Source organism: Aspergillus fumigatus, chromosome 2, assembly GCF_000002655.1.
Source record: "Aspergillus fumigatus Af293 chromosome 2, whole genome shotgun sequence".
NCBI classification, from domain to species: Eukaryota; Fungi; Ascomycota; class Eurotiomycetes; order Eurotiales; family Aspergillaceae; genus Aspergillus; species Aspergillus fumigatus.
Genome location: NC_007195.1, coordinates 479,674 through 503,648, shown reverse-complemented (window position 1 = coordinate 503,648; position 23,975 = coordinate 479,674). Strand labels below are relative to the sequence as shown.

At 52.9% G+C, this 23,975-nt stretch overlaps 11 protein-coding genes across 11 annotated transcripts; 4 read left to right on the top strand and 7 right to left on the bottom strand.

Moving 5' to 3' along the window:
- Positions 1–100: 100 nt before the first annotated feature.
- Positions 101–1,703, bottom strand: fmdS (acetamidase/formamidase family protein; the record flags this gene model as incomplete). The annotated part of the gene is made up of 5 exons (XM_744244.2): positions 1,492–1,703; positions 1,422–1,440; positions 1,071–1,359; positions 737–1,010; positions 101–679 (listed from the first exon to the last, which is right to left on the bottom strand). Exons 1-5 carry the CDS (start codon positions 1,564–1,566, stop codon positions 101–103), a joined length of 1,236 nt encoding a protein of 411 aa, XP_749337.1. The 5' UTR covers positions 1,567–1,703.
- A 155-nt stretch (positions 1,704–1,858) lies between these two features.
- usgS (transmembrane protein UsgS) lies at positions 1,859–3,701 on the bottom strand. The gene is made up of 5 exons (XM_744243.2): positions 3,503–3,701; positions 3,252–3,358; positions 3,020–3,192; positions 2,576–2,969; positions 1,859–2,525 (listed from the first exon to the last, which is right to left on the bottom strand). The coding sequence occupies exons 1-5, from the start codon at positions 3,558–3,560 to the stop codon at positions 2,157–2,159; spliced, it is 1,101 nt and encodes a 366-aa protein (XP_749336.1). The 5' UTR covers positions 3,561–3,701; the 3' UTR covers positions 1,859–2,156.
- A 435-nt stretch (positions 3,702–4,136) lies between these two features.
- Positions 4,137–5,756, top strand: AFUA_2G02000 (uncharacterized protein; the record flags this gene model as incomplete). The annotated part of the gene is made up of 1 exon (XM_744242.1): positions 4,137–5,756. The coding sequence occupies one exon, from the start codon at positions 4,137–4,139 to the stop codon at positions 5,754–5,756; it is 1,620 nt and encodes a 539-aa protein (XP_749335.1).
- A 513-nt stretch (positions 5,757–6,269) lies between these two features.
- AFUA_2G01990 (signal recognition particle 14 kDa protein) lies at positions 6,270–6,763 on the bottom strand (the record flags this gene model as incomplete). The annotated part of the gene is made up of 2 exons (XM_744241.1): positions 6,270–6,662; positions 6,737–6,763. The coding sequence occupies 2 exons, from the start codon at positions 6,761–6,763 to the stop codon at positions 6,270–6,272; spliced, it is 420 nt and encodes a 139-aa protein (XP_749334.1).
- A 327-nt stretch (positions 6,764–7,090) lies between these two features.
- Positions 7,091–9,732, top strand: AFUA_2G01980 (MIF4G domain-containing protein; the record flags this gene model as incomplete). Its single annotated transcript, XM_744240.2, has 2 exons — positions 7,091–8,460; positions 8,513–9,732. Exons 1-2 carry the CDS (start codon positions 7,128–7,130, stop codon positions 9,730–9,732), a joined length of 2,553 nt encoding a protein of 850 aa, XP_749333.1. The 5' UTR covers positions 7,091–7,127.
- Positions 9,733–9,966: 234 nt separating this feature from the next.
- Positions 9,967–11,561, bottom strand: AFUA_2G01970 (uncharacterized protein; the record flags this gene model as incomplete). The annotated part of the gene is made up of 2 exons (XM_077804042.1): positions 11,440–11,561; positions 9,967–11,385 (listed from the first exon to the last, which is right to left on the bottom strand). The coding sequence occupies exons 1-2, from the start codon at positions 11,449–11,451 to the stop codon at positions 9,967–9,969; spliced, it is 1,431 nt and encodes a 476-aa protein (XP_077660208.1). The 5' UTR covers positions 11,452–11,561.
- A 2,311-nt stretch (positions 11,562–13,872) lies between these two features.
- On the top strand, positions 13,873–15,221 carry AFUA_2G01960 (UbiA family prenyltransferase; the record flags this gene model as incomplete). Its single annotated transcript, XM_744238.2, has 1 exon — positions 13,873–15,221. The coding sequence occupies exon 1, from the start codon at positions 14,172–14,174 to the stop codon at positions 15,219–15,221; it is 1,050 nt and encodes a 349-aa protein (XP_749331.1). The 5' UTR covers positions 13,873–14,171.
- Positions 15,222–15,261: 40 nt separating this feature from the next.
- Positions 15,262–17,161, bottom strand: AFUA_2G01950 (putative monooxygenase; the record flags this gene model as incomplete). Its single annotated transcript, XM_744237.2, has 4 exons — positions 15,262–15,627; positions 15,718–16,801; positions 16,858–17,058; positions 17,116–17,161. The coding sequence occupies 4 exons, from the start codon at positions 17,159–17,161 to the stop codon at positions 15,597–15,599; spliced, it is 1,362 nt and encodes a 453-aa protein (XP_749330.2). The 3' UTR covers positions 15,262–15,596.
- Positions 17,162–17,781: 620 nt separating this feature from the next.
- On the bottom strand, positions 17,782–19,311 carry AFUA_2G01940 (uncharacterized protein; the record flags this gene model as incomplete). The annotated part of the gene is made up of 1 exon (XM_744236.1): positions 17,782–19,311. The coding sequence occupies one exon, from the start codon at positions 19,309–19,311 to the stop codon at positions 17,782–17,784; it is 1,530 nt and encodes a 509-aa protein (XP_749329.1).
- A 604-nt stretch (positions 19,312–19,915) lies between these two features.
- Positions 19,916–21,700, top strand: AFUA_2G01930 (uncharacterized protein; the record flags this gene model as incomplete). The annotated part of the gene is made up of 2 exons (XM_077804041.1): positions 19,916–20,505; positions 20,767–21,700. 2 exons carry the CDS (start codon positions 19,916–19,918, stop codon positions 21,698–21,700), a joined length of 1,524 nt encoding a protein of 507 aa, XP_077660207.1.
- Positions 21,701–21,959: 259 nt separating this feature from the next.
- On the bottom strand, positions 21,960–23,954 carry AFUA_2G01920 (glutamine--tRNA ligase; the record flags this gene model as incomplete). The annotated part of the gene is made up of 1 exon (XM_744234.1): positions 21,960–23,954. The coding sequence occupies one exon, from the start codon at positions 23,952–23,954 to the stop codon at positions 21,960–21,962; it is 1,995 nt and encodes a 664-aa protein (XP_749327.1).
- Between the last annotated feature and the right edge of the window lie 21 nt (positions 23,955–23,975).

The window sequence follows — 23,975 nt, the reverse complement described above, 5'->3', positions numbered from 1 at the left end:
TATATTGGGTAAGTCTCGTTCTGTAAGCCAGAAGAAGATGCAACGGGAGAATATAACAACTAGACTAGCGTAAAGGATGCCTAGTATGAGTAGAACATGGTCACTTGCTGGCAAATGCACAGCTTCCCATATCCATCTTGACCACCTCTGCCTCAGGCCGGATATCAAAATCGAAAATGTCCATCGGCACCCCCAACGTCGTGCACGCATTGGGAATATCCACAAGTCCCGCAATATGTCCCTGAACAGGGGCGCAGCTCAACAGCAGATAGATCTGATAATCATTGTACCCATAGCGGCGAAGATACTCAATAACCCGCAGACAAGTCTGGCGATACGCAACCGTCGCATCCAGATAATGCTGCTTGCCGTGCTCATCAACGGAGAACCCTTCGAACGTCAGATACCGGCCGGGCCCGAACTGGGGTTCCACAGGGCCGGGGTGGAAGATGGGAGACTTCATCCCCATCTTCGCCATCCCGTCTTTGATGACTGTGAATTTGAGTGTTATGACGCCCGCCATCTCGATGGCGCCGCAGAATGAGATTTCCCCGTCACCTTGCGAGAAGTGGAGGTCTCCAACGGAGAATTTGGCCCCTGGGACGTGCACGGGGAGGTAGACTTTGGAACCGCGGGAGAGGTTCTTGATGTCGCAGTTTCCTCCGTGTTCGGGGCGGCCCTAATCAGGTCTCTTAGGTCATGTCCATGGGATGCTGGGGGTAAGGTGTATACGAACGGGGATTGTCCTTGCGCCTTCTCTGCCGATCTTGGCTTTTAGGTCCTCGTCCGCACTGCCGGCATGGACATTCTTCGGTTCGGGGGGCTTTGCGACATCGCGGCCCCTGGTGTTCGTGGCGATCAGTTCGCCTTCACGACGATTCCACTCGGCGAGGACCTCGGCTGAAGGAGCGCAGCCCAGGATACCCGGGTGGATGAGGCCAGCGAACCGCACGTGGGGGATGTGTCGTGAAGAACAGAAGATTCCCTCGAAGTCCCAGATTGCTTTGGCGCTATAGGGTAGAGAAGTCAGCTATGTGCAGTGGTGCAGTGTAGGGAGAAGACAAGCGCACGGCTCAGGATAGATCTCGTCCAGAAACCCTCCACCATTATGGCGGCTGAAGATTCCCGTGAAGCCCCAGGGCTGGTCCTCAAACGGCTGGACGTCTTGGATTTCAACAAGCAGGACATCTCCGGGTTCGGCCGTCTCAATTTCAAATGGACCGGAGAGATAGTGGATTTGCGTTAGATCGACGTTCTTAATATCGTCGGCAGAGTCATTGTTCTTGATCTGGCCACCAGTCCAATCGAGACATTCGATCTTGACCACTTCGTTGTTGGCGATCTTGCCATAGGCCGGCACTGTAAGAATGTTCATATTGAATAAGGGGAGTACTTCGACGATGTCATTCCAGCAGACGTACCATCTGGATGCCAGCGATTCTAGCGATGTGTCAGTAGTGTAAACATTCAGGGCTCTTTGACAGCACATACATGTAAGCCCGATTGCTCCCAAGCAGGCTTATCGAGATCGACTTTGAGAGCGGTACGAATTCCTTTGACGCCCATATTTAGGTGACTTAGCCGTTCCTATCGGCAATATACCAAAGAAGGGTAGTGTTATGGTTCGAGGGCGCGCATAGTCAACCAACCTAAGATTGATAGGATCGCACAGGAACAACGCATCCTTTTGAATCCTCGCCTCAGCTTCAGGAACCGAGGAAACCATCCTGTGAACCTATCCTTTCATCCGATGTCGAGCATACCCCGCAGGCGGGGATGATAGGTAGGATAAGATGCTACTCCAAACTGCAGATGTTACTCCAAAGTGGACTGAGCGCATTACGCGATGTCTACGTATCAGCAACGCATTCTTATCACCGGATCTCGCTTATCAGCGGGCCTCCGCAGTGGAATAGCAAATCATATCCAACCAAGAAAGGTTTTCTGACACTAAGATAATGAACATGGCAGGAAAAGCCTTCGATGTGATAGGTATGGTAGGTGCGGGATCCTATATACGACAGCCCGGGATTTACCCTTCACGCTCAGGCTATTGACTCTCGGTATCTGCCACTATGCTCGGGAGGGATCCGCTGATCCCAACCGTTGTGCCTTCTGCTACATTGGAACCTTACCGCTCCATACAACTGGACTTTTCAAGAGAACTTCCGTCCCGGACTTTGGGGTACTTTTGTCTCCTGCACTTCCCCCTCACTCTGTAAAGGGAGATTCAGTTTGTCCAGGTTATCCAATGACAGCCGCAGGAAGTCGTGCTTGTTCTTCCAGGTGACTTGGCTCTCGGCGAAACCTTCACTCTCGGCGGGACTGGGCGGGGGATCTGTGCACTTTGTGATCAAGTATGCAGTCGATGCTTGTGCAACGCCGTACATCAGCACTCCGATGTAGGGTGCCTTCAGGACCACGGTGAAGGCGAAGGCGAAACCGAACAGAACACCTTGACGGTCCATAAACCAGCGGCGTTTCTGTTCGGGTGTGAAGTGGATCCGGCAAAAGTAGGGCTCAAGCTATACGCCATGTCAGACAAAAAATGAGGAGTGACGCCACCTCAACTCACCAGTTCACGCATTAGACTGCGAGATGCAAAGTACGTGTGCAAGAACCTGACAATGAATCTCTTTGGGAGAACCAGACCTGTTCCGAAGATTACCGCTGCAGGAGTTGTTCCCACGCTGCTTTGGAATGTATAAAAGGAGGCTGTGGGCATGACGAATCTTCCCACAACAGGAAGAAGCGAGATCAGGTAGAGCCCCAAGAGCGTCCCGAACTTGCGCCCGTATCGCCGCAGAAACAGAATGATTGCCTCTGGAATCGGCTTTGAGACACCAGTAGCTCCTTTGGTTGAGTACATCGCCAGGTGCGGGTAGTACATAGCACGAAGTGTTTTTGGGTCGTCAGCCTTGTGCTTTTGAACGTAAGTTGAGTCAACCCATTTCAGAGACTCCATAAAGCTAAGCAATCAGCAAAAGGGCCGTTCAATGCCCGGGTGTAAAAGGCTTACATCTCATCCAAAGTTGGCGTAACGTATCGCATTAAAGTCATGAGCAAAAATGGTATCTGAAGGACGGAATTGTTGAGGAAATCCAGGCCATTCAGGATGAACTCGTCCCATGAGCTACGATCTAGATCGGAGAACCATGAGGCAATCCAGAGGAGAAGCTTGACACCGACGATCTAGTCAAGAAATCTTAGCAATCGGCAACCCAGGTAAGCAAAGAGTCAATAGTACGCACCGGAATTTGGATAATCAGATGAATGATTACTCCAACAGCTATTGCTAGAGCGGCCTGCCGAAAATGGTCATACTTGAAGAGCTCCGGATTCCGCAGAGCTCGAACAGCTTTCAGGAGATGTTAGCATTGAACTAAACTCACAATAGCATGCACTGGGCCTCTTTGGTTTAATCGTCTAAAGTTCCTCGGAACTACTAGACCAACCGAAAAGGGATTGACACAACTAAACGAAAGGCTTGGTTTCCACTTACTTCCGACGACTGTGAGCTGGAAACCGCGGATGATGGCATTAGGCTCGAAATTGGACATGATGGACGTTGAGCAAACCAAAGAGCTGGGTTAATCTCAGGAGAGAAAACAGAGCAGGCTGCCTACCAGCGACAATCGTCCTTTAAATAGAAGTAGTCAACATTGCGATGCTAGCATGTAGTCTAGTCATAAAGCTGCCACAGGCAGCCAAATAGTTAATACAGGAAACATGAGCAGATGCGTCATCGCATTTGATGATTGGCCAGTTAGACGCCAGCCGCAAATTCTTTACTAAGCCGACCTGAGGCGCGCGGACCCACCCGTTCATGTGGCTTCTGATGCCTCAGGCGACGTTCCCCGCCTGCCGAAGCAGATCACGAGGGAGAACAATAATGCTCGGTCCCTTCTTAGTGAACAGCCGATGTCAATGATGACGATGATGATAATTTCCGTCTCTCAGAAGATAACTTAATCGCTGTTCGTTCCTTGGGTCCATCCTTCTTTCACTCTCCTTGGTTACATAGTCATTCCTTGTCTTTCCCTACACCATACTTCTCTATTTTAGCTTAATAATTCACCCTTCTGCTACTGCTTTTCAATGTAACCCTTTTATCGGTCGTTTCTTCTGCTATCAATATGCCCGAGTCCTCGGCTGTACTCCCCACTCACATCCAGTCTATCCGTCGATCTGCTACCCTGCCGACCAAACTACATCCCCGGAAGCAGCCCAGCTCCGAGTTTTTACGCACGGCAGCCTCCGAAAATGACCTGCTCTTCCACCCGTCTGCGAAGATAGTGCACTTCTCTCCCAGAGCGCTTGCACCTATACCCTCGAGTACCGCGCCCGCCGATTTTGATTACCCAGTCGACACTATCGAAACTCTTCCATGGCGATCGGCGACTGAGCGAACAGTTGCCTGTGCACCTCTGAGGCTTGAGAAGGTGCATGGCCTGACTGTCTTTCTGAAGTGTGGGAGTGTCGTTCATGCAATACTCAAAAACTCTCAGTGTTGGTGTGTGGATGGGGAGTCAACGTTTGTTCTGCGCATACGGCCTCTCACATATTATCGCATCGAACTTCCGAATGAGACCGAGGAAGATAAGAAACTTGTAGTGGCTATGAAAGAGGCACTTTCTAAAGTTTTGCGATATGAAGTAACGCCATGCCCCTTCAAAAGAGGTTTTACTGTTGAGATACCCGAAGAAGCGAAAGCTCCAAGGAGGAAACGGGCCTGGCGCCCAAAGGGGCGAAGAGAAAGTGCCCCCGTTCGATCGATGTCGTTATTGGAAAACACTCCCGCGGCGGAAGACCTGACTTTGCTTAATGCGAGCGCTGGGGAAGATACGGATGGAAATACAACCGACGATAGCGGCTTCACCACGAAAGACAGTAATAGCACAATTCTGGAGACAGTCCCCGATGTTGAGGAGGAGGCGCCGTCTTCAGTCACCGTTCCTGGGGAGCTGCCTCTTCCCACAACCTCCGTGGCAGAAACACAACAAAGCTTCGAAACCTTGCTGGCAAGGTTCGAGGAGGCCTCCGACCTGCAAGTTGATCCGGACATGTCCTACTCCTCAAGTATCGAGTCATTTCACTCGATTGAAATCCCACCATCTCCAGCCTCTGAGATCCATTCCCCATTGACAACCGCATCGCCGTTGTCAGTCGCTTGTCGGGACAAAATGCCGGATCAACAAGAATTTTTGGCGGAAGACATGGCATTCCATCTGGCGGATTCGTCCGAGAAGAAAATCCCTTCAGCAGCAGAACGCATCAATAGCACGGATTCTCAGGCTGAGACTTCCCCGATGAACCAGTCCTCAGGATCGAATTCTACCTCGTTTCTCGACATTCCCTCGAACGCTGAGACTGACCATGCAAAGAATCTGAGCGACATGAGCATAGAATTCCGCCGGCGCTCCAGAGCCTCGCGAGAAAGAGAGATATCACCAATGCCACCACCGTCCATTCTGGTCAGTAGTAGTCCGCCGGAAAAGCAAGATGCGTCCTCCTTCATCCAGAAGACGGCCACTCTTGTCCTGGTGCCTCCAGTGCAATTGTTCATATTGTTGATTCACATTGCGGCGAAAATTGTCCTAGGCCCAGCTCTCAACTCAGCAATGGGCGACTTCAGCCGAAGACTGGAATATCATGCTACCAATTCTCAAGAAGCCGTGGATGACTACGATATCCCAATTGCGCCCGACCGTCGAACAGCAACAGGATCGGATGTTACGAAGAAAGTCGATCCCTAGGATCTGGACTAACTATGTCATAACCCACCTTCCATCGTCTTTCCCTGATATCTTTCTCTTGCCTATTTTTTCAATACTGCGTTTTAATGCCCTCCCAATTCTCATTCAGGTGCCTTCCCGCTTGGGCACGGCGCATTCTTGTTCTCTAATGACTCCTCTTACATGATTTTTCCTTGCTGTTTCCTGTCTGTTCCCGGGCGATTGTAGGACTCTTGGGTGGATCAAGTCTCGCATTGGATATGTACTGCCTAATGAAGCCTGTACCTTTAGCGTGTATCATCATTTGTCAATATACCCGTTTCAATTGAATTGCGCAGATGAAGCATTGATCCTGGACAAGGCAGACTGCGTTTAAGACCTCCAGCAAACCATATGCCATGACAATTAAGGTACCTTTACATACCACCAGTACTGCAACAAGATCTATTGCAAGAGGATACAGAAAGAAGCCAGAATTAACGCCATAAATGCAAGTCCCGAACATCAGCCGCGTCACAACAATCAAACCCCAGATCAAGCCTTGGTAACCTTCGAAGCACCACCCTTGGCTTTCGCCTTTCCCTTTTTCCGATCCCGCTTCTTCAGCCCCGTCATGCTCGCCTTGCAAACTTCAGCATACCGCGCAAAGAACGTCTCGAGATCCTCCTGCGCGACTACAGTCGAAAGCTTGACCTTGGATGTCCTTGCGGCCTTCTGGCTCTGGTCTTTGGCTGTCTTGGGATTCGGTGCGTTTGTGTTTCCGTCTGTTGCTCTGATAAGAATGGGAGGAAGAGATGATGACGAAGAGGCATTCTCTGATGTGCTCGTGTTGGCGTTGTTTGGGAGGAGGGGCTTTTGGGTGAGGAAGACTGAGCCGCGGGCTTTTTGGGATGTTTTGGAGAGGAGGTCGGAGAGGGAAGAGAAGAACTGGAATGGATCAGCTGCGGTTCAATATAGACAAATCTGTACAGGGATGTAAGGCGCAGCTAGTGACCTCCTACCTCTTCGTGACTGAGGTGTTTTGCCATCGTGATTGTGTTACGCTGGGATGTAAGCGCAAAGCTGCGGGATGTTTTGTGCGATGTGACAGATGACAGTATCCAGCGAGGACCTTCTGTTGCAGAGTATAGGTAAGTATCGGATGCAGTCTCAATGAGATTTTGCCTATCAGTATCTCTCCCCAGCTGCCCAATGTCTCGCTGCGCTCTCGACCTTCGTGCTACACAGCCTACGCTGTCATGGTGGGGAGACAAATCTCCGCAACCTTGCCCACACCGCCTTTGCTGAGTGCCGCCTCCGCTCCGCAACTTTTTTTTCCGACGGCATAAAAATTACCAGCGGACATATGTGTTGCGCAGCCTAACAATAATAATCAATATATTTGTCGCGGAGATGAGACGACCCAGACCAAAACACAATACTACGTCTTTACCCCGGGCGCTTCGCGCCGAACTGGGGATCAAAGATCACTACGGCGAAAAGAAGCATAAACGGAACGGACCTGGATCGCGAAAAGACCGACGTCAAGCGGAACGGACGGAGAAGAAACGGGGACCTCCTCCAAGATCGAAAGCTCGACAATATGATGGCGAGGACGATGATGATGACGATCTTGCAGAATTTGGAAACGAGTCAGATTTTGATTCAGATTCAGACGAAGATGTACCGGCGTCAAAATCAAAGTCTGCGAAATCCGAACCGAAGCCCAAGTCGATACTCAAGAAGAATCGGAAGGGAGTTGAGGAGTCCGAGTCGGAGGACGCCGCCCATACCTCGAGCGTAAAGCCCCGCAAGATTTCTCAGGCCGTGAAAGACAAGCTTGACGAAGATGCTGCTGAAATTGCGGCGCTAGAGAAAAAGCTGGGATTGAAGAAGGGGAAAAAGCTACCAAAGTCGTTCGAAGAGGACGGACTGCTTGACTTGCTAGGGGACTTGGGTGATGGGTCCGAAGACGAAAGTCGAAAGCGCAAACGAGAGGCCGACGAATGGCTGAAGAACAAGAGAAGGAAGGCGCAAGGTCTTGCGCCAGAGGCCGTTTCGGAGGAGGACGACAGCGATCTGGCAAGTGACGAGGAGCTTGGAGATTTTGACGGTGATGGCTTTGACGATATGGATGAAGACGAAGACGAAGATGAGGAGGAAGAGAAGCCTGCCCCGAAAAAAAGAGAAAATCCATATGTTGCACCTGTCGCTCCGTCTTCCGAGAACAAGCCCGGCAAATATATTCCTCCGTCACTACGAGCAACCTCTTCGTCTGAATCCGAGTCACTCACGAGACTGAGACGTCAGGCTCAAGGACATCTGAACAAGCTGTCGGAAGCTAATCTCATCTCTATCCTTGGCGAATTTGAGAAGCTCTATCGTGAATACCCCCGACAAAACGTTACATCTACGCTTCTGACACTACTGTTCGGTCTTGTATGCGAAGGATCTGCTCTGCAGGATACATTTATCATCTTACATGCGGGCTTCATCGCTGCTCTCTATAAAGTCATTGGGCCTGACTTTGGCGCGGAGCTTGTTCAGAAGCTGGTTGAGACATTCGACGCAGCCGGGGATGAACGTGGCAAGTTCCAAGGAAAGGAAATGATCAACTTAATCTCTCTACTCTCGCAACTTTATAACTTTCACGTCGTCGGAAGCACCTTGGTGTTCGACTACATCCGGCTGTTCCTGCAAGAGATCAACGAGGAGAGCACAGAATTACTGCTCAAAATCATCCGAAGTACGTTGTCAACCCTCTTTTTTGCCTAAGAGTGCGTTACTGACAGAATTAGACTCTGGGCCCCAGCTCCGACAAGATGACCCGTCTTCCTTGAAAGACATTGTTCTCCTGATCCAACCTGCCGTAGCAAAGGTCGGCGAAGAATCGCTGTCAGTCCGGACAAAATTTATGATCGACACTATCACCGATCTCAAGAACAACCGTCTAAAAGCGGCCCCCGGCTCAAGTGTGACCTCGGAACATATAACCAAGATGCGAAAGATCCTAGGCTCTCTGAACAACTCCCGAGTCCTCCGCGCCTCGGAGCCCATCAGTATTTCACGAGAGGACATTCACAATGCCTCCCAGAAGGGCAAGTGGTGGCTTGTCGGTGCAAGCTGGAAGGAAGATCCCCTTGTGTCCGCTCGTCAGGAGCTAGCCAGCCTACCGCAGGACAACAAAGCTGCTGTGCAGGAAGAAGACAGCGAGGTGGAGCCCGACCTAGCCAGCATTGCCAAGGCACACCGCATGAACACCGATATTCGCCGCTCCATCTTTGTCGCTATCATGTCCGCAACAGACTACCAGGATGCCCACGTCCGACTAATGAAACTTCGACTGAAACGCGCACAGGAATTTGAAATTCCCCGCGTCCTCACTCACTGCGCCATGGAAGAGGAGGCTTATAACCCCTACTACACGCTGATTGCACGGCGGCTCTGCGGCGAAATGGGCCGCCGCATGAAGGTCTCCTTCATGTACACCCTGTGGAACAACTTCAAGCGAATGGGTGAATCAGACGACATGGACGACGACGAGGAGGAGGATGCCGGGTTCCGCGACGACAACGACGAGCGCAACCAGCTCTCGATGAAATCTGCCGTCAACCTCGCCAAGATGTACGCCAGCCTTATTGCCGACGGCGCACTGACACTGAGCGTGCTGAAAACGCTCAATTTCGCCTACCTTCAGCCCAAGACGAAGGCCTTCCTTGAGATTCTCATCATCACAATCATCCAGCAATCTCAGAAATCGAAAAAGGGGAAGAAAAATGGCAAGAAGGCTGGCCAGGAGGAGGAAGCCGAGAGGAATGAAAAGCCGCTGATGGAGATCTTCCTGCGCGCGCGGGACACGCCGCAGATCGTCAAGGGGCTGATATACTTCATACGAAAGGTCGTCGCGAAAACAGATATTGTAGAGTCCGAGAGGGAGCAGAAGTTGGTTCGGTGGGGCTGCAGGGTCGCTGTGGATGCCTTGAAGGTTGTGGCGAATGAAGATGTTAGTCTTGGATGATTGCTTGGGACACCCTTTTGTATCTATATTCTTATTCTCTCTGGCGTTTATTGGCCTACTTTGGAGCATGGTGTCTGGTCCGGATAAGAAAAGCATTGCATGAGTGTATAGATACCAAAAAACTGATTTATAATATTGGCCTTTTGGATAGGGACGTCCATCCCATACCAAGTAATTTGAAGTTAAACAAGGGTATCATCAAAGCAAGTAAAGCGAAGCGTACATGCGACCATCTCAACCCTGGTCGATCAGTTCCCATTCCACCCCGACGAGCCATTTCTCCAGATGCTCAGTACTTGTATTGCGCCCAAGGCTGCTCGCCGGCTCTTCTTTCTTCTGCGTGTCTTCACTCGGCACATTGCCATCTAAATGCGTCTGGTCCAAGCCAACCTCCCAGACCAGATTCCGAAACACTCCGACCAGATGACCAGTGCGAAGCTCAGGAACTTGAGCTCTTGCACGGGAGGACTGCAAGCTAGCTGGCCTAGGCGGTCCAAGAAGGAGAACTCTCCTTGACTGCGAGGTCGCACTTTCTGACTCATCGGGGAGAGTCACTTCTACGCCGTGTATATACGCTACTGGACCAGAGCTGCCCAGTGCAGACTGCCGAACGTCCAGGATGCGAAGAACAAGGTAATACTGGCTTAGATCAGGGGGACCTTGGGCGTGGTGCGTGCTAGAATGAGCATCTAGGCTCTTCTGCATCTGTTCGCTTTTGGTCCCCATTTCCAGGATCCAGCTGCGGACGTCCGAGGCCATGCCGCCGGGTAAGTAGTCTGCAGTGCTGGATCGGGGACGGCCTCGCCGACGAAGAGCATGAGAGGAAGGGGAGAATGGTGTTGGAATCATTGATTCATCATCCATTCGTGATGGAGACGGAGAGCGAGGAAGGACAAAGACTGGCTTCTGTCTTTGAGGGCCAGGGGTCGGTAATTGCGACGCAGATCCTGCCGTCGGTCTTGGGGTGAATTGTGACTGACTGCTCAATGCTGGCTGAAACACCTTGAAGCGTGGATGGTCACGGAACGGTGCTGTACTTACCGGAGTCGCAGGCCTCGGCGTTTGTTGTACAGCAGGTACAGTCCTCAGCGAAGCAGCTGTCGGAGTTTTCGTCTTTGGAGTACGGAAGGGGATCGGCGATGAAGGTGGATCTGCCATGAGCGCTGAAGTTTCCGGCGAAGAAGTCAGAATCATGTCTGCGCTGTGCCTAGCAGGTCGAGCCGTAGATGGCTCTTCATCCAGTGATATACGGCGTCTCTTCCTGCGATCCACTGTAGTCGGCTCGAAGAGTGCCTCAAAAGCGGCCTCTGCATCGCTGGCACCCTCCGGCGGAGATGAGTGGTTTGTCTCACTATCAGATATCTCATCGACGGCCTTTCTCAGCCCGGAGTCGAAGAGATGAGTGGCATCATCTTGGAAGTCCTCGATTAATTCTCGTCCTCTTTGCTGCGGCGCGACACGTGCCGTGGACAGAGGAGGTGATCGTGGTGACTCCTCCGTATCACTAGTGCTGATCTCATCATCTGCTTTTGCTTTTTTCGGGTCAGTCGGCTTTTGAGATAGCAAAAAGCGAGGAGTGGATGCAAATTGAGATGCAGCACTAGGCCGAGCATATGAACCCGGACGTGGGGGGAAGCGGAACGAAGAAGGCGTCTGAGGAACCGTTAGCTGAAGCAAGCCTTGATAAGGCGTACCGAATCATCTTACTCCTACGGGCATCTAAACGAATTGTACAAGCTACAGAGTAGCTTCAGTATTCTTAGAAATTGCGATATCTTCTTGAAAGAACTGTGATGCATCACCGAGATGATCTCATTTGGCGATGCGCGACGGCCGACACTGAGCCATAAAGCATCAGGCATACAGTTACACCTGAGGCATCAACACAACCGTCTGATTCTGCAAAACTAAACTTCTCGTTGAAGTTCTCACATTCGCTCAAGGGAGTTTACAGAAGATGTTACCACTCAAAGGCAGGCTGAAGTCAAGTACGTCTATGACTGGACAGGGAATGGCAGAGTCAGCAGATACAAACCGAAATATATCACGAAACACTCCACCTCTTCCACAACGATAATAACGACATGAAACTCGGCACCAAAGGAGCTCGAGCAAGTTAAAAAGGCATGCCTGAACAGGCAGGCAAGTATCTTGCTTCCTGGTCGTCCGAATGTATTCCTAACTCTTTCGTCATTGCCCTTGGCCCCTCCATCACAGTGCAGGGTCTCTCAGCAATCGACAACCGGAGTACGCACCGCGAATCAGACATCTGGTACTTGAGAGTATTTGTAAAGAACTAGCTCGGATTCTGTGCCAGAAGGTTGCATGGCTTCGTGCTGTGAGTTTGTGGCAACCTTAGGCTGCGGGGAGAGAGTCATTCAGACCGAATCCGCAGGCATCAGGACATTCAGAGTCCTGTCTTGTTGCACACAATTCAGACTCTGCTTTACTCGAAAGGCAATACGGCAAAAGTGTATGGCCTAGAGCCGTGTGGACCATTGACTTGTCGCGCAAACTTAGAATCGTGAAGGTCGTACTCTGCACAGGTTCCTCTTCTGGCTTCCCACAGCTTTCATGCCTACCAAGTCCTCAATTGATATCGGAGTCTACATTAGTGTGACCCACGATATTACGACGCTCTCGTTTCGGCTGTCCTGATGGCATTGAGTGCCCGCTGGATATCAGGATTTTCGCAGCCCTTACTCTACTAGTACACATCTAGCGTTCTGGACTCACCTATAAGCTTTTCTAACCAACGCAGACAAATCATTCAGCATCAGCTTGTTATCAGATTCTGTGCAGTGTCTCATTGGAGGATTTGCAGCGGGGCTAGCAAGCAGACTGTGCGAAGACGCGCTTCGAGTATGGCACGACCCAGAATATTGGAAACATCGGGGTCACTTCTTTGGGATAGTCGGCAGAGATTGGACAAGGAGAGAGGTAATCCCAGAGACGCGGTTATATCGTTCAGGTCCGTCTGGAGTTCGTCTGGGGTCTGTACCCCCATGCCATCGCTGATGGTACTAAAGTACTGAGTGGGCCTTCGGAAGAGGGGACTCGACATGACGTCAAATCAGGAAAGTTCAGTGCGTCTAAACGAGCATTGTTGCTGCATTCCTCGCTGAACAAAGCCATTCTCTGCTGCATGAGTATAAGGGGGTTAACCCATTCATCGTACGTGGCTACGTGCAGACGGATGTGCGCTGCAGAACGTGCAGACAACGTACCTTTGCAAGGCTACTACGTCGGGGTCTCCTTCTCTTAAAGTCGTAGTAGGCTCCTAGGATCCAGAATATTCAAAAATTCCAAATCCCGGTGCCAAGGGCCCGGTTATGGGGGGTGTCATATTGCAGACGACTGATCACCCCATGGTGGAGGTGTTACTCAATTTGGGTAAGTCCTCCTCAGCCCCATTTGTGCTTGGATATCATGTTGATACTTTCCATCCATATCAATAGCCAGTCATTACTGGCCACGACTGCTACTTGCCATAATGAGCCTAAGATCTTCGACCGATGGGGTTGGATGACTTGTCAGCGCAACGCAACGCCTTGATACCTTCACGCGGGTTTGGTTCGAATCCTTCAACCACGGTCTACGCAAGCATGGTCTGTGAACGTAGAATGATGCTTGCACATTGTTCGTCCGACTAAGTATATTGGCTCGGTTATTGTTCATCGAATCTATCGGTTGAAGGTCTGCAATGAACACCAACGCACCCAAACCTGAATAATAGCAGGACATGTGTGGACAGTGTGAGTCGCATATGCATCAAGGCAACCGTTTCCTGACCCAGTCCCAAGGCAGAGGATTCAGTTCTGCAGGCCGGGTTACGCAGGACACCACCACCTGCACCTAAGCGTGTCAGCGACGCCTAGCGGCAGGCTAAAGTACCACCGAACTTTGACGGTTTCCAAATTGCTCCTCGTGCAGATTGCAGAAACACAGAACTGCAGAGCTGCAGAATTGCATCCCCTCCACTCTCCTGTTACAGGCATACAGTGCAGAAACATGCTGGTTGGTAGGATTCCAATGAGCAAAGGGATGGAAATGCTGGCTGCTTTTCTTTTGCAGTGCCAATGATCCACTGTCCAAAAAGCTGGTATCCAATCGTTCACCAGTTGGCCTACCCCTAGACGTCAAAGATACCCAAAACAGATTATATCTGTCCTGCAGATAATGATGTTTGGAGACAGAGGGACCACATAATTTGGATATGGCAGGATACAGAAATGTCTCGGTACTTTCGGTGTCTTGATCGGAGTAGAACTGACTAGGAGTTGGCCCTATGTCCAGGTCGCGATGAGTTTCGCACCATTCAGTGCCAGCGTGATGTCCACCATAGTCAATCTATATATCGGCCTCCCTGTTGTAGTAACCACCGGCCGTCTTGGATCTGATAGCACCGGGGCTCTTTCTATTTGCACCGTTCAGCAAGAATGCATTTACGCTTACTATGTTCTCTTTACCAGGGATCCGATTCTACAGAAGAGCACGGGGCAATTCGCACCCGAATGCAGGAGAAACACCCTCTCACCGGAGTTCTCCAGGAGCTGCTGGTTACCTGGCGGCTCCTTTACGCCAACGCCGGTGAGGGACTCGTTCTACCTGTCGTTGGCATGCTGGCTCGCTTCCTGCCTACTCCTAGTCTTCTTGACAGCACCCCCTGGCTCCAGCTCTTGTCCGTTCTCCTCAAGACGGTCTTCCTCTTCATCTGCCATCTCTATGTCTTCGAGATTGTCAACCAAGTCACCTCCGTCGAGGAAGACCGAATCAACAAACCTCAACGTCCGATTCCGTCTGGTCTGCTCACCGTCGCCGGTGGTCGCAAGCGCTGGGCAGTCAGCTGGATCGTCTGTCCGCTCCTAGCATATTACCTCGCGGGCTTCCAGGCTGGCTGCCTCTTTCTTGAGTACCAGCTCTGGACGTGCTTCTGTTATGTCTGGCCAAAGATCAACCACTTCATGTTCCGCAATGCCTTCGCCTCCGTGGGAGTCTACAACATGTTCCGGCTGATCGACGTGATCATCTCCAGCGAAGTTCCGTCCTTTCCTCTGCCACCGATCGACTTTTACCTTGTCCTCTCCGCCTGGGTCATGCTGACCGTCCACATGCAAGAATTCCATGATCGCGAGGGAGACAAGAAGACGAACCGCCAGACGTTGCCAGTCATTGTTGGCCCCCGATGGCATGGAGCTCTACGCTGGGCAACCGCTCTTTTGGTTATGGGGACTGGAATCATGCCTTTGTGTATAACTGGCAAGCTCGTCTGGAACGGCCAAGACACGGGGTTTCGCAACAAGCGTTGGATATACACCGGCACCGTCATCACCGCAATACTGCATGTCGTCTTTGCGTCTCTTTCGGGCCTTCGATGCGCCTTCAGCTGGGGAGAAGCAGCTTACGACCGTCAGACCTACAAGCGTTTCTACATGCTCGCGGCCTACACCATGGTCTGCTACCTATCCTTTGCTTATTTGACCGCATGATGCACGATGTCTTAACGGCCTCTGTCTACGGATCTACTATTTTTGTTTATCTGCGTCTGTTATGTTATGTTTAGCCAGGCAGCATACATTGGAGTTGGAATATAATGTGGTTGAATAGCACAGACATTGGATGTCTTTGCACAATGGGCTATATTCATGGCAGTGATATTAGTCTTGTGTGCCAGCGCTCGTGGACGAATATACGGTGAATGATACTCCGACACAACAGTCGACGGCCGAATTGGCCAGACAGTTCCAGACTCCCGTCACGCAGCGAACCAAGATAAGGAATTAGCTCGATGCTGGAACCAAGGCTGAGTAGATGGAATAGAAGAATAAATGCAGGCCATTCTTAGTTTCATCATATCATCAGATTCACGCCAGCCTGGCGTCGCGAGAGTGATGTCTATGGTGTATCTGCATCAGCAAACTAACTATATACAAACACAAATATGATCGACTCTGGCCCAGAAGAGAAAGAAAAGAAGATGCTTACGCAAAATACTCATCACACCGCTCCTCCGTCACCCTCTGACAGTCAAACCCGTATATCTCGCGCTGCACATCCGCATCCGCCCACTTATCCGGCACGGGGCCCTTCCCCGTCCCCTGCCTCAGCGCGGCAAACTGCCTGTCGCGCTCTTCCTTGGCCGCGCCCTCGCCCAGATGCAGCGCCCGCCCCGATGCAGCCGCCAGCTCGACCAGCGCATATGCCCGGTCCTTGCGCACACTCTCATACACCTTCAGCGCCTTGGTGATGCTCGCCGGCGAGGGGTCCGGCATGCGGCGCAGGGCGATGGCGATCGTCGCGCCGTCCTCGATCGCCTGCGCGGCGCCCTGCGCGAGATGCGGCAGGGTGGGGTGGCAGGCGTCGCCGACGAGGGCGGTCTGTTCGTGGACCCAGGTGGGGAGGGGTTCGTGGACGCGCAGCTTCCACTCGCAGACTTCGCCTTCGGGCACGTAGTTGAGCATGCGCTGGACGAGGGGGCAGAAGTCGGCGAAGACACGGAGCATGGTGGCCTTGGAGCCCTTGGTGGTGTAGGTGGCGTTGGTGGCGGCGGCGAAGTTGGTGTCGGGCTGGGTGGTGGAGAGGTTGTAGATGGTGTTGTTGGAGACCGGGTAGGCGATGATGTGGCGGCGCTCGCCGATCCAGCGGATCACCCGGTTGCTGTTGATGAGGGCTTGCAGCTCGGGGTCGTCCTGGCATTGGTCCTTGTGAATCATGATGCGGTAGGCGGCCTGGTTGGTGTCCTTGACGGTGGCGGTGATGCCGAGCGTTTGCAGCATCGCGACGCGCGTCTTGGACTTGATGCCGTCGGCGGCGAGTAGGACGTCCGCCTCGACCGGGTAGGGGGCGCTGCCGTCGCGGGGGACGGCTGTAAAGGTTGCACGCGGGCCGAACGAGGTCACATCCTCGGCGGCCGTGGAGAAGTGGAACTTGATTTGGTCGGGGCAGCGCAGACAGCCCTTGTACAGGCCGTTGGCCAGCGAGTGCCGGTGGCCGACCATGTGAGGGTATCCGTATGTTTCGCGGATGTAGCCGAGTTGAACGTGCGCGAGTTCAGAGTCGGAAGCGCCAACTGGGTCCCGATCAGTAAGCCACTTGCGAAGCATGGAATATGCGACTGGGTCATACCCCGCACACTTGTGTCCTTGATCTCTACAGCCTCGGCCTCGATCTCCTTCCACACGCCCAAGCGGTCCAGCACGCGGGCCATGTTGGGGGCCAGTTGGATGCCTGCTCCAACGAAACCCAGGTCGGCCGCGTACTCGAACACGTCGATGTGCTTGAATCCCTCTTTGGCCAGCGCCAGCGCACAGGTCAATCCGCCCATACCTGTCGTCGTTAGCCTCCCCATCCGAGGAACCCTTGCTCGGGTGCAAGTTCACATACCTGCGCCGATGATGGCGATTCTGAGATCCTGCGGTGTCTGCGCCATGGTTGATGTGCAGATGAGGTGAAGGGACACTCGGGTGATAGTAACCGAACACTGTGCGACAATTGGAGATATCGCGAGCGAGTTTGATATCTTAAATAAAGGCCTCGTGTTCAGGCCCATCCATGGCTTGACTTTGGCATTGATGAATGATGATGATGGGCCGGTTGAATACTTTTCCGGAGGGAACTCCCACAGTCCCACATCCCACAGACGTAAGGTCTGGTTATGACGGATCTCTCTGGGCAGAATCCTCCGTGGTAATTGGTGAGCCCCTGCTAGAGCTCAGTTCTGAACTGACTGCTAATTCGTTCTTTGGTACTGTGCAGTCGGTAGTCGATGCAGGAAGCCGGAAATCGTATCCTCTTCCCCACGGCGGCAAATGTCCCCCACGGGGAGAATTCCTCTTATTCATTCTCCAGCAGAGTACAGAGTAACCAGCAGCAGTTTTCTCGGGGATAGAGCCCTAAGCAGAAATCCAGTCCGAGTCTCGGATATACTGTGATTCCTTGCTCGGGAACACGATCAGTCTATCACGCCGGATGTACGGAGTAGATGTATACGCTCGGCATTATTGTATGTTCAGTGTCATAACATAACTATATAGCCTCAAGTCCAACGACCTATCTAGGCCGGATACGTCCCCAATATCTAGAGCCCTCCCCGTATGGTTGATTCGCATCGCGGCACTGCGGGTGCTCGTAATCCTCCACTGTACCCATCGGCCAGATAGGAATAACACAGATCTCATGGTCGCCACAGCCACTGCATCTCTTCCAGGTCGTCCACGATAGATACTCCATTAGATCGTTGATTTGGTTCACTGCCAGACTGTAGTCTGTCTGGCCCCACGCCTCCAGCAAGGTCGAGCAGATCGCCCGAACAACGGACCGGATAGCATGTGCAGCTACACCGTGTGCCGGACTGCGCGCAGACAGGAGCTTCGCACTGCATCGATCTACCTCGAGCGTGCTGTTCCGGTCGCCATAGTCGATAAATGGGCTCAGGATGGTTTCCAGCTCCGCATGCAGCTGTTCCGTGGTCGAGAGCTCCCCAGAAGCCAGGTACCGCAGCTCGTGTGCGTACCGCTCAATCACCATGTCTGTGACGGCCTGCCAGTCGAATGAAGACTCGTTCGTGTCATGAGTCATGATCAACCGGTGTAAATCCCGGCGGAGAGGATCCAGGTCAGCAGACGACAGGTGTTGCAGTCGGGGTAGTCGGCGGCCTCCCTCCGCTGAGGCGAAAAGGTCCAAGCCGTAGGCGTATGCTGTGACAAAGTGATCGTAGTTCAACGCTACCCTGCGTCCCCCAATCCCATCATACCGGGCCGCAATGGCCCTCAACCACCGGGTCGGTCCAGCCTTTCCACCAGGCCCTTTCTCCATCTCTTTGCCCCGCCCAGGCTCGCATCCAGGCCCAGCTCCTGGGCCAATCCCGTCGAGTTTCACCCGCACCACATGGAGCAGGTCCAAATCGCGAGCGAAATCACATAAGATGATCTCAAACCCAGCCTCCATACGAATCACCCCGTCAATCCGATCCTCCCATTCCTCCCTCGCCATCCGGCAAATCGTCTCCGCGCGCCGCTTTTCGTCGCGCATCAGGTCCCCGTTTCCGTCATCCAGCGCATCCCGCAGCAAAATGCGATCCTGAGAGTCCAGCGTCCCGTTCGAGGACTTGGCAGCGGACATTCCGTCGATATACACAAGTCGCAAGTCCTTGGCAGCCACGTACGTATGCAGCCAGCCACCAAGTTCGGGGTCCTTGTCCTTTTCCGTCTCGCCAATCTGTGCCAGGAGCTTTTGGAACGAAGGCCTGTGTGGATCATCAGAACCAGGACTGTCCGGACCGCCAGGTGGAGGTCCACGACCTGGTCCGAACGCGGCAAAGACCATGGCGTGTTCGGGTTCAAAGGCGAGCCATTCTGTCCCATTCACTCGATCCCGCTGGTGTGTGCCATGATACAGCTGGGTGCCTGCAGGCACGGATGCGAGGAAAAACGACATGCCATTGTGATGGAGGGACGAGCCCCATTGTCTCATTGAGGAATGGATGGCGTTGAATATGTGATTCGCATTGTCAGGGAACTGGACGGCGGACAAGGCTGCTGCCAGACTGGCCAAGAGCAAAATGACGACGCAACTTATCATCTCGAAACATGAATCCCAAAAAGCACGACCTGCTCATGACCGAATAATCGGTCTTATGATCCCTTTTAAAGGACGAACGGGAGATTGGGAAGACGCTACGAGCGGAAATCGGGCGACGACGCGTCAGCAGCTGCCGACGGCGCCGGGGTCTTCTGGCCTCGTTTCGCCATCTCTTTTCCTTCAGTCGTCTGACATGAAAGCACTCGCAGTCGACAACATTTGTGAACTTGCTGAACTCTTCTGGCTGGCCCCTTGCGGTGATCAGAAGGCCTCGTACCGATATCATCCTCTGTGCAGAGTACCATGAATGGATACAACAGAGAATCAGGTGATCTACCACCTTACTAAGCAGCCATACGCCTTTCGATCCGCAGTGTCGAGTAACAGGCGAATTCAACGCGCATCCTGAGTAGCTTATATTGAAGGATTGCGTAGAATAAACCAGTATTACTCCACTGTATCTGTTGCTGTCACTGAGGATCCAGCATATCGGAGTTGCTTAATGGGATCTCCCCTATGTGCTTAGTCATGCTGTAGTATAACTAGTCAACAAACATAACAGCGTAGTCGACGCGTTTACACCGAAGCCATCCAACCAGCTACCATGCCATCCACACCGCATCAAACCTCTGGGAGATGGGTGGAGCAAGAGGGAAGGATTCAACTAGCAATATCAGCGTTGCAAAAGAATGAAGTGGCCAGCATCCGCCGCGCTGCAGAGATCTTCCATGTGCCTCGATCTACCCTTCGAGGCCGACTGAACGGATGCCAATGTCGAGTTGAAAAGCGCGCCAATCATCACCGGCTATCTCCTACGCAGGAAGAATCAAGGCTTGCAACGCCTCATGCACTTCGGCAATCACAAAAGCAAGCATCCTTAGTCAAGAAGCTCCTAAAACAACGATCTCAAAGCACTTCGACGACTTCGAAATTGGCCATCCAGCAGATTATCAAGGGTTGCGAGATGATTATGCAGGGTGCCGCCCTCCTAGCGAAGGAAAATCATAACCTACGCGCAGCCCTTGAAGAGGAGAGGCAGAAATCAAAGGGGTCTACACGCCAGATTAGTCCTGATGAAGGACGCTTCGTCCAGGAAGCCAGGGATCTCATCCAGGCAAGCAATACGCAAGATGGGGGTTCATCCATGGATTCTGCCCCTTTACCTCTAGAACCACCAAAACGCGCACCACCAAGGTGTTCGAATTGTTTTATTATTGGACATACGAGAGTTCGATGCCCCACACGCAGGACTAGCTAGATCTAATGAAGTAAGGTAATCTTCGATTTTGGTTGATCTGGATAGCTTCGAACGCCGGCTCGGCTCGCCCGGGAATTGCATTAGTTAGTAATTAGTTGCTAGTTATCGTTAGTTAACTTATCTCACCATTACCAAATCAATCAACAACACTTTCCCCAAACCAAGTCCAAGCCAAAGCCAAAAAGAAGAAAAATGAGCCATCGCAAACCCCGAACTCTCCTCCTTACCCTCGACGCCTTCGGCACAGTCTTCCACCCCCGCCGCCCCGTCCCAGACCAATACGCCGAGGCCGCGCGCGCCTTCGGCCTCCCCCGCTCAACCAGCATCACCCCCGACCGCCTCAAAACAGCCTTCCAATCAACCTTCAAGAAACAGTCGCGGACACACCCAAACTACGGCCGGGAGGAGGTCCTGCGCGGCCGGTATGGCGGCCCACGGCAGTGGTGGGAGGAGGTTATCCGGGGGAGTTTTGCGCAGGTGTTGACATCTGGGGAACAGGGCGGCGGCGGCGCGGACGTCGCCGTGCCAGATGCGCTGGTGTCGCATCTGCTGGATCGCTTTGCGGGTAGCGAGGGGTATGCGCTTTTCGAAGATGTGGCGCCATTTCTGGCGGTGGTGAGGGCGGTTAAGAGCCGGCGGCGGGGGCTTGGGCCGTTTGAGCGCGTGCTTGTAGGTGTGATTTCGAACTCGGATGATCGGGTTCCCGCGGTGCTGCGGGCGTTGGGGGTGAGCGTTGGCGATGTGCGGGCCGATCAGGGGGTGGAGAGTCTGCGGTTGCCTGGGTTTGAGGAGAGAGATGCCAACCGGACGAATGCGTCGACTACGGTAGATCAAGTGGATGATGTTGATCTGGTGATTACCAGCTACGAGGCGGGAGAGGAGAAGCCGAGCCGGGTTATCTTCGACGTGGCGAGGAGGCAGGCTCGGCGGTTGCTTGGGGACGACGGCGAGTCGGGGGACAACTGGGTCTGTGTCCATGTTGGTGATGATTTGGACAAAGACTATCGGGCTGCCTTGAATGCGGGATGGGATGGGTACTATCTTCCTCGGGGCCCTGTTCATCCCACGCAAGGTACCAAGACCATCCATTCGCTTATGGAGTTGATTCCAGAGCTCGAAGCGTACAGATGAACCCGATGTCGAGAATCGGGACTACCCAAAGCAAGTGAGGATCTATGCTAAATGCCATTCCTTCAGATAAGTGCAGAATACCCCAACAGATTCGCCTCTAACATGACAAAGCTCCTTATGCTCATGACCACATGTACCACATTAATCATACTGAAAGATATGCACGCAAACACCGAGAGATACCAAACGGTACACACATGTAAGCAGACATTTTCTCATTTAGAAAAAAAAAAAAAAAAAAAAAAAAAACCCTATGTGTTCAGGTTTTACCCTGAGTATCCTTCAAAGTGACGATGCGATTCAAGACCACATTGTCCGCCGTCGAATCCGTATCCACACAGAAGTATGCGGTCCGCATACCCTGGAATCGAATGGAATAGGGGTTCACTTCGCCCCCGGTCTCACCACTCGTCTTGGGCCAGGGAGCCGACTTGGAGACATCGTGGAATCCAATGTCGATATAGGCGCCCTCATAGATCTCCTCGGAATCGGGGTTGATATCGGCCAGGAATCCGTCAGGATGGGCGCTGGGGTCGTTGGACTTGAAGAGAGAGTTGAACGCGCGAACTTCGGCCTTGACGGGGCTCTTGTGGGCGGCCGACTCGCCAACCCAGTGGATATACGTTTTCGCCTTCTTGGCAGGGCCGTCAGAGCCTTCTTCGGGCTTCTCGTAATGTGCGTAGACGCAGGTAACCGCGCCGGTCTGAGGGTCCTTGTCAAACGCGGTGGCGGTGATCGGGAAAGGCACCTTCAGAAGACCAACGGTCTTTCCAGGAGCAAGACGGAAGTAGTCGGGCGAGTCCTCTTCGCGGAAGTCACTGCGCTCAATGTAGACATTCTTGGTGAAAGGCACGAGATGGGAGCCGAAAGCAGGGTCCTTGGAGAAGGGGACCTCCACCATCTCCTCATAGCCGTCGGGCAGGTTTGAGATGACAACCTTGAGGGGCTCGAGAACAACCATCAGACGTGGCACGGTAGTCTCCAGGTACTGACGGACAATCTGGTCAAGCTTGGCCGTCTGGACGATGGCAGTAGCCTTGGTGACACCGAGGTTGTTGACGAAGGAGAGAATAGCGCCAGGAGGTATACCGCGTCTGCGGATGGCAATCAGCGTGTAGAGGCGAGGATCGTCCCATCCCCGCACATAACCCTTCTTGACCAGCTCAATAATCTTACGCTTCGATAGCACAGTCCCTGTGAGATTCAGGCGACCGTACTCACGCTGCATCGGCCGGTAAACATCCAGCTTGTCGTTGAGCCACTCATAAGACTGGCGCGACATCTCGAACTCAACCGTGCAAAGGGAGTGTGTAATCTCCTCGATGCTGTCACAGAGAGGGTGCGCAAAGTCGTACGTAGGATACATCTTCCACTGGCCACCAGTGCGGAAGTGGCCCTTCTGGTCGACGTCCAGAATACGCCACGCGAAGATATCCCACATCTGAGGGTTCGGATCGTCCAAATCCATCTTCATACGCAGCGCAGCCTCTCCCGCCTTGTACTTGCCCTCCTTCATAGCTTCAAACTCCTGCAGCGACTCCTCAATAGGTCGCGATCGGTGAGGGCACGCATACCTCGCTTTGCCCCGCGCACCATCCGCCTCGCCACGCTGGGCCTTGATCTCCGCCTTGGTGCAGTGGCACACATAGGCACCATCTCGTCGGATAAGCTCCTTCGCAAGCTCATACAGTCGGTCGAAGTTGTCACTAGCATTAGTGACCCGGACAGGCTTGTATCCCAACCAGCTCACAATATCCTCAATACCGCGATAGTATATCTCCTCCTCACCCTCGGGGTTCGTGTCATCGAAGCGCAGGATGCATTCGCCGCCATGGTACTTCGCGAACCCGAAATTGACCGCAATTGCCTTGCTGTGACCGATGTGCAGGAAGCCGTTGGGCTCGGGAGGGAACCGAGTCCGGATCTTGGGGTGTTTCTCGGAGATGGGCCGTTCCTGGTATACATCTGCGAGGAAGCCGACCTTGAACATGGCGTCGGGGTCGACAGAGCGCAGATCAGTTGCGGCCTCTTTGGCGTTGGCGGCCTTAGGCTTGCCGCCTCCCTTCTTGCCATTGTTGTTATTGTTTTTGCCGTCGGGGTTCTTGGGTGCCTTCTGCTTGGGAGCTTTCGGCTTGGGTGCTTTGGCGGACTTCTCTTCAGAGGGCTTTTCACCTGCGGGGGCAGGGCTCTGCTCTGCAGGAGCAGCTGCCTCCTTTGGTCGCTCGGGAAGAGTAGTTTCTCCTGTTGATGCCATGGTTGGCAAGAATCTGATATT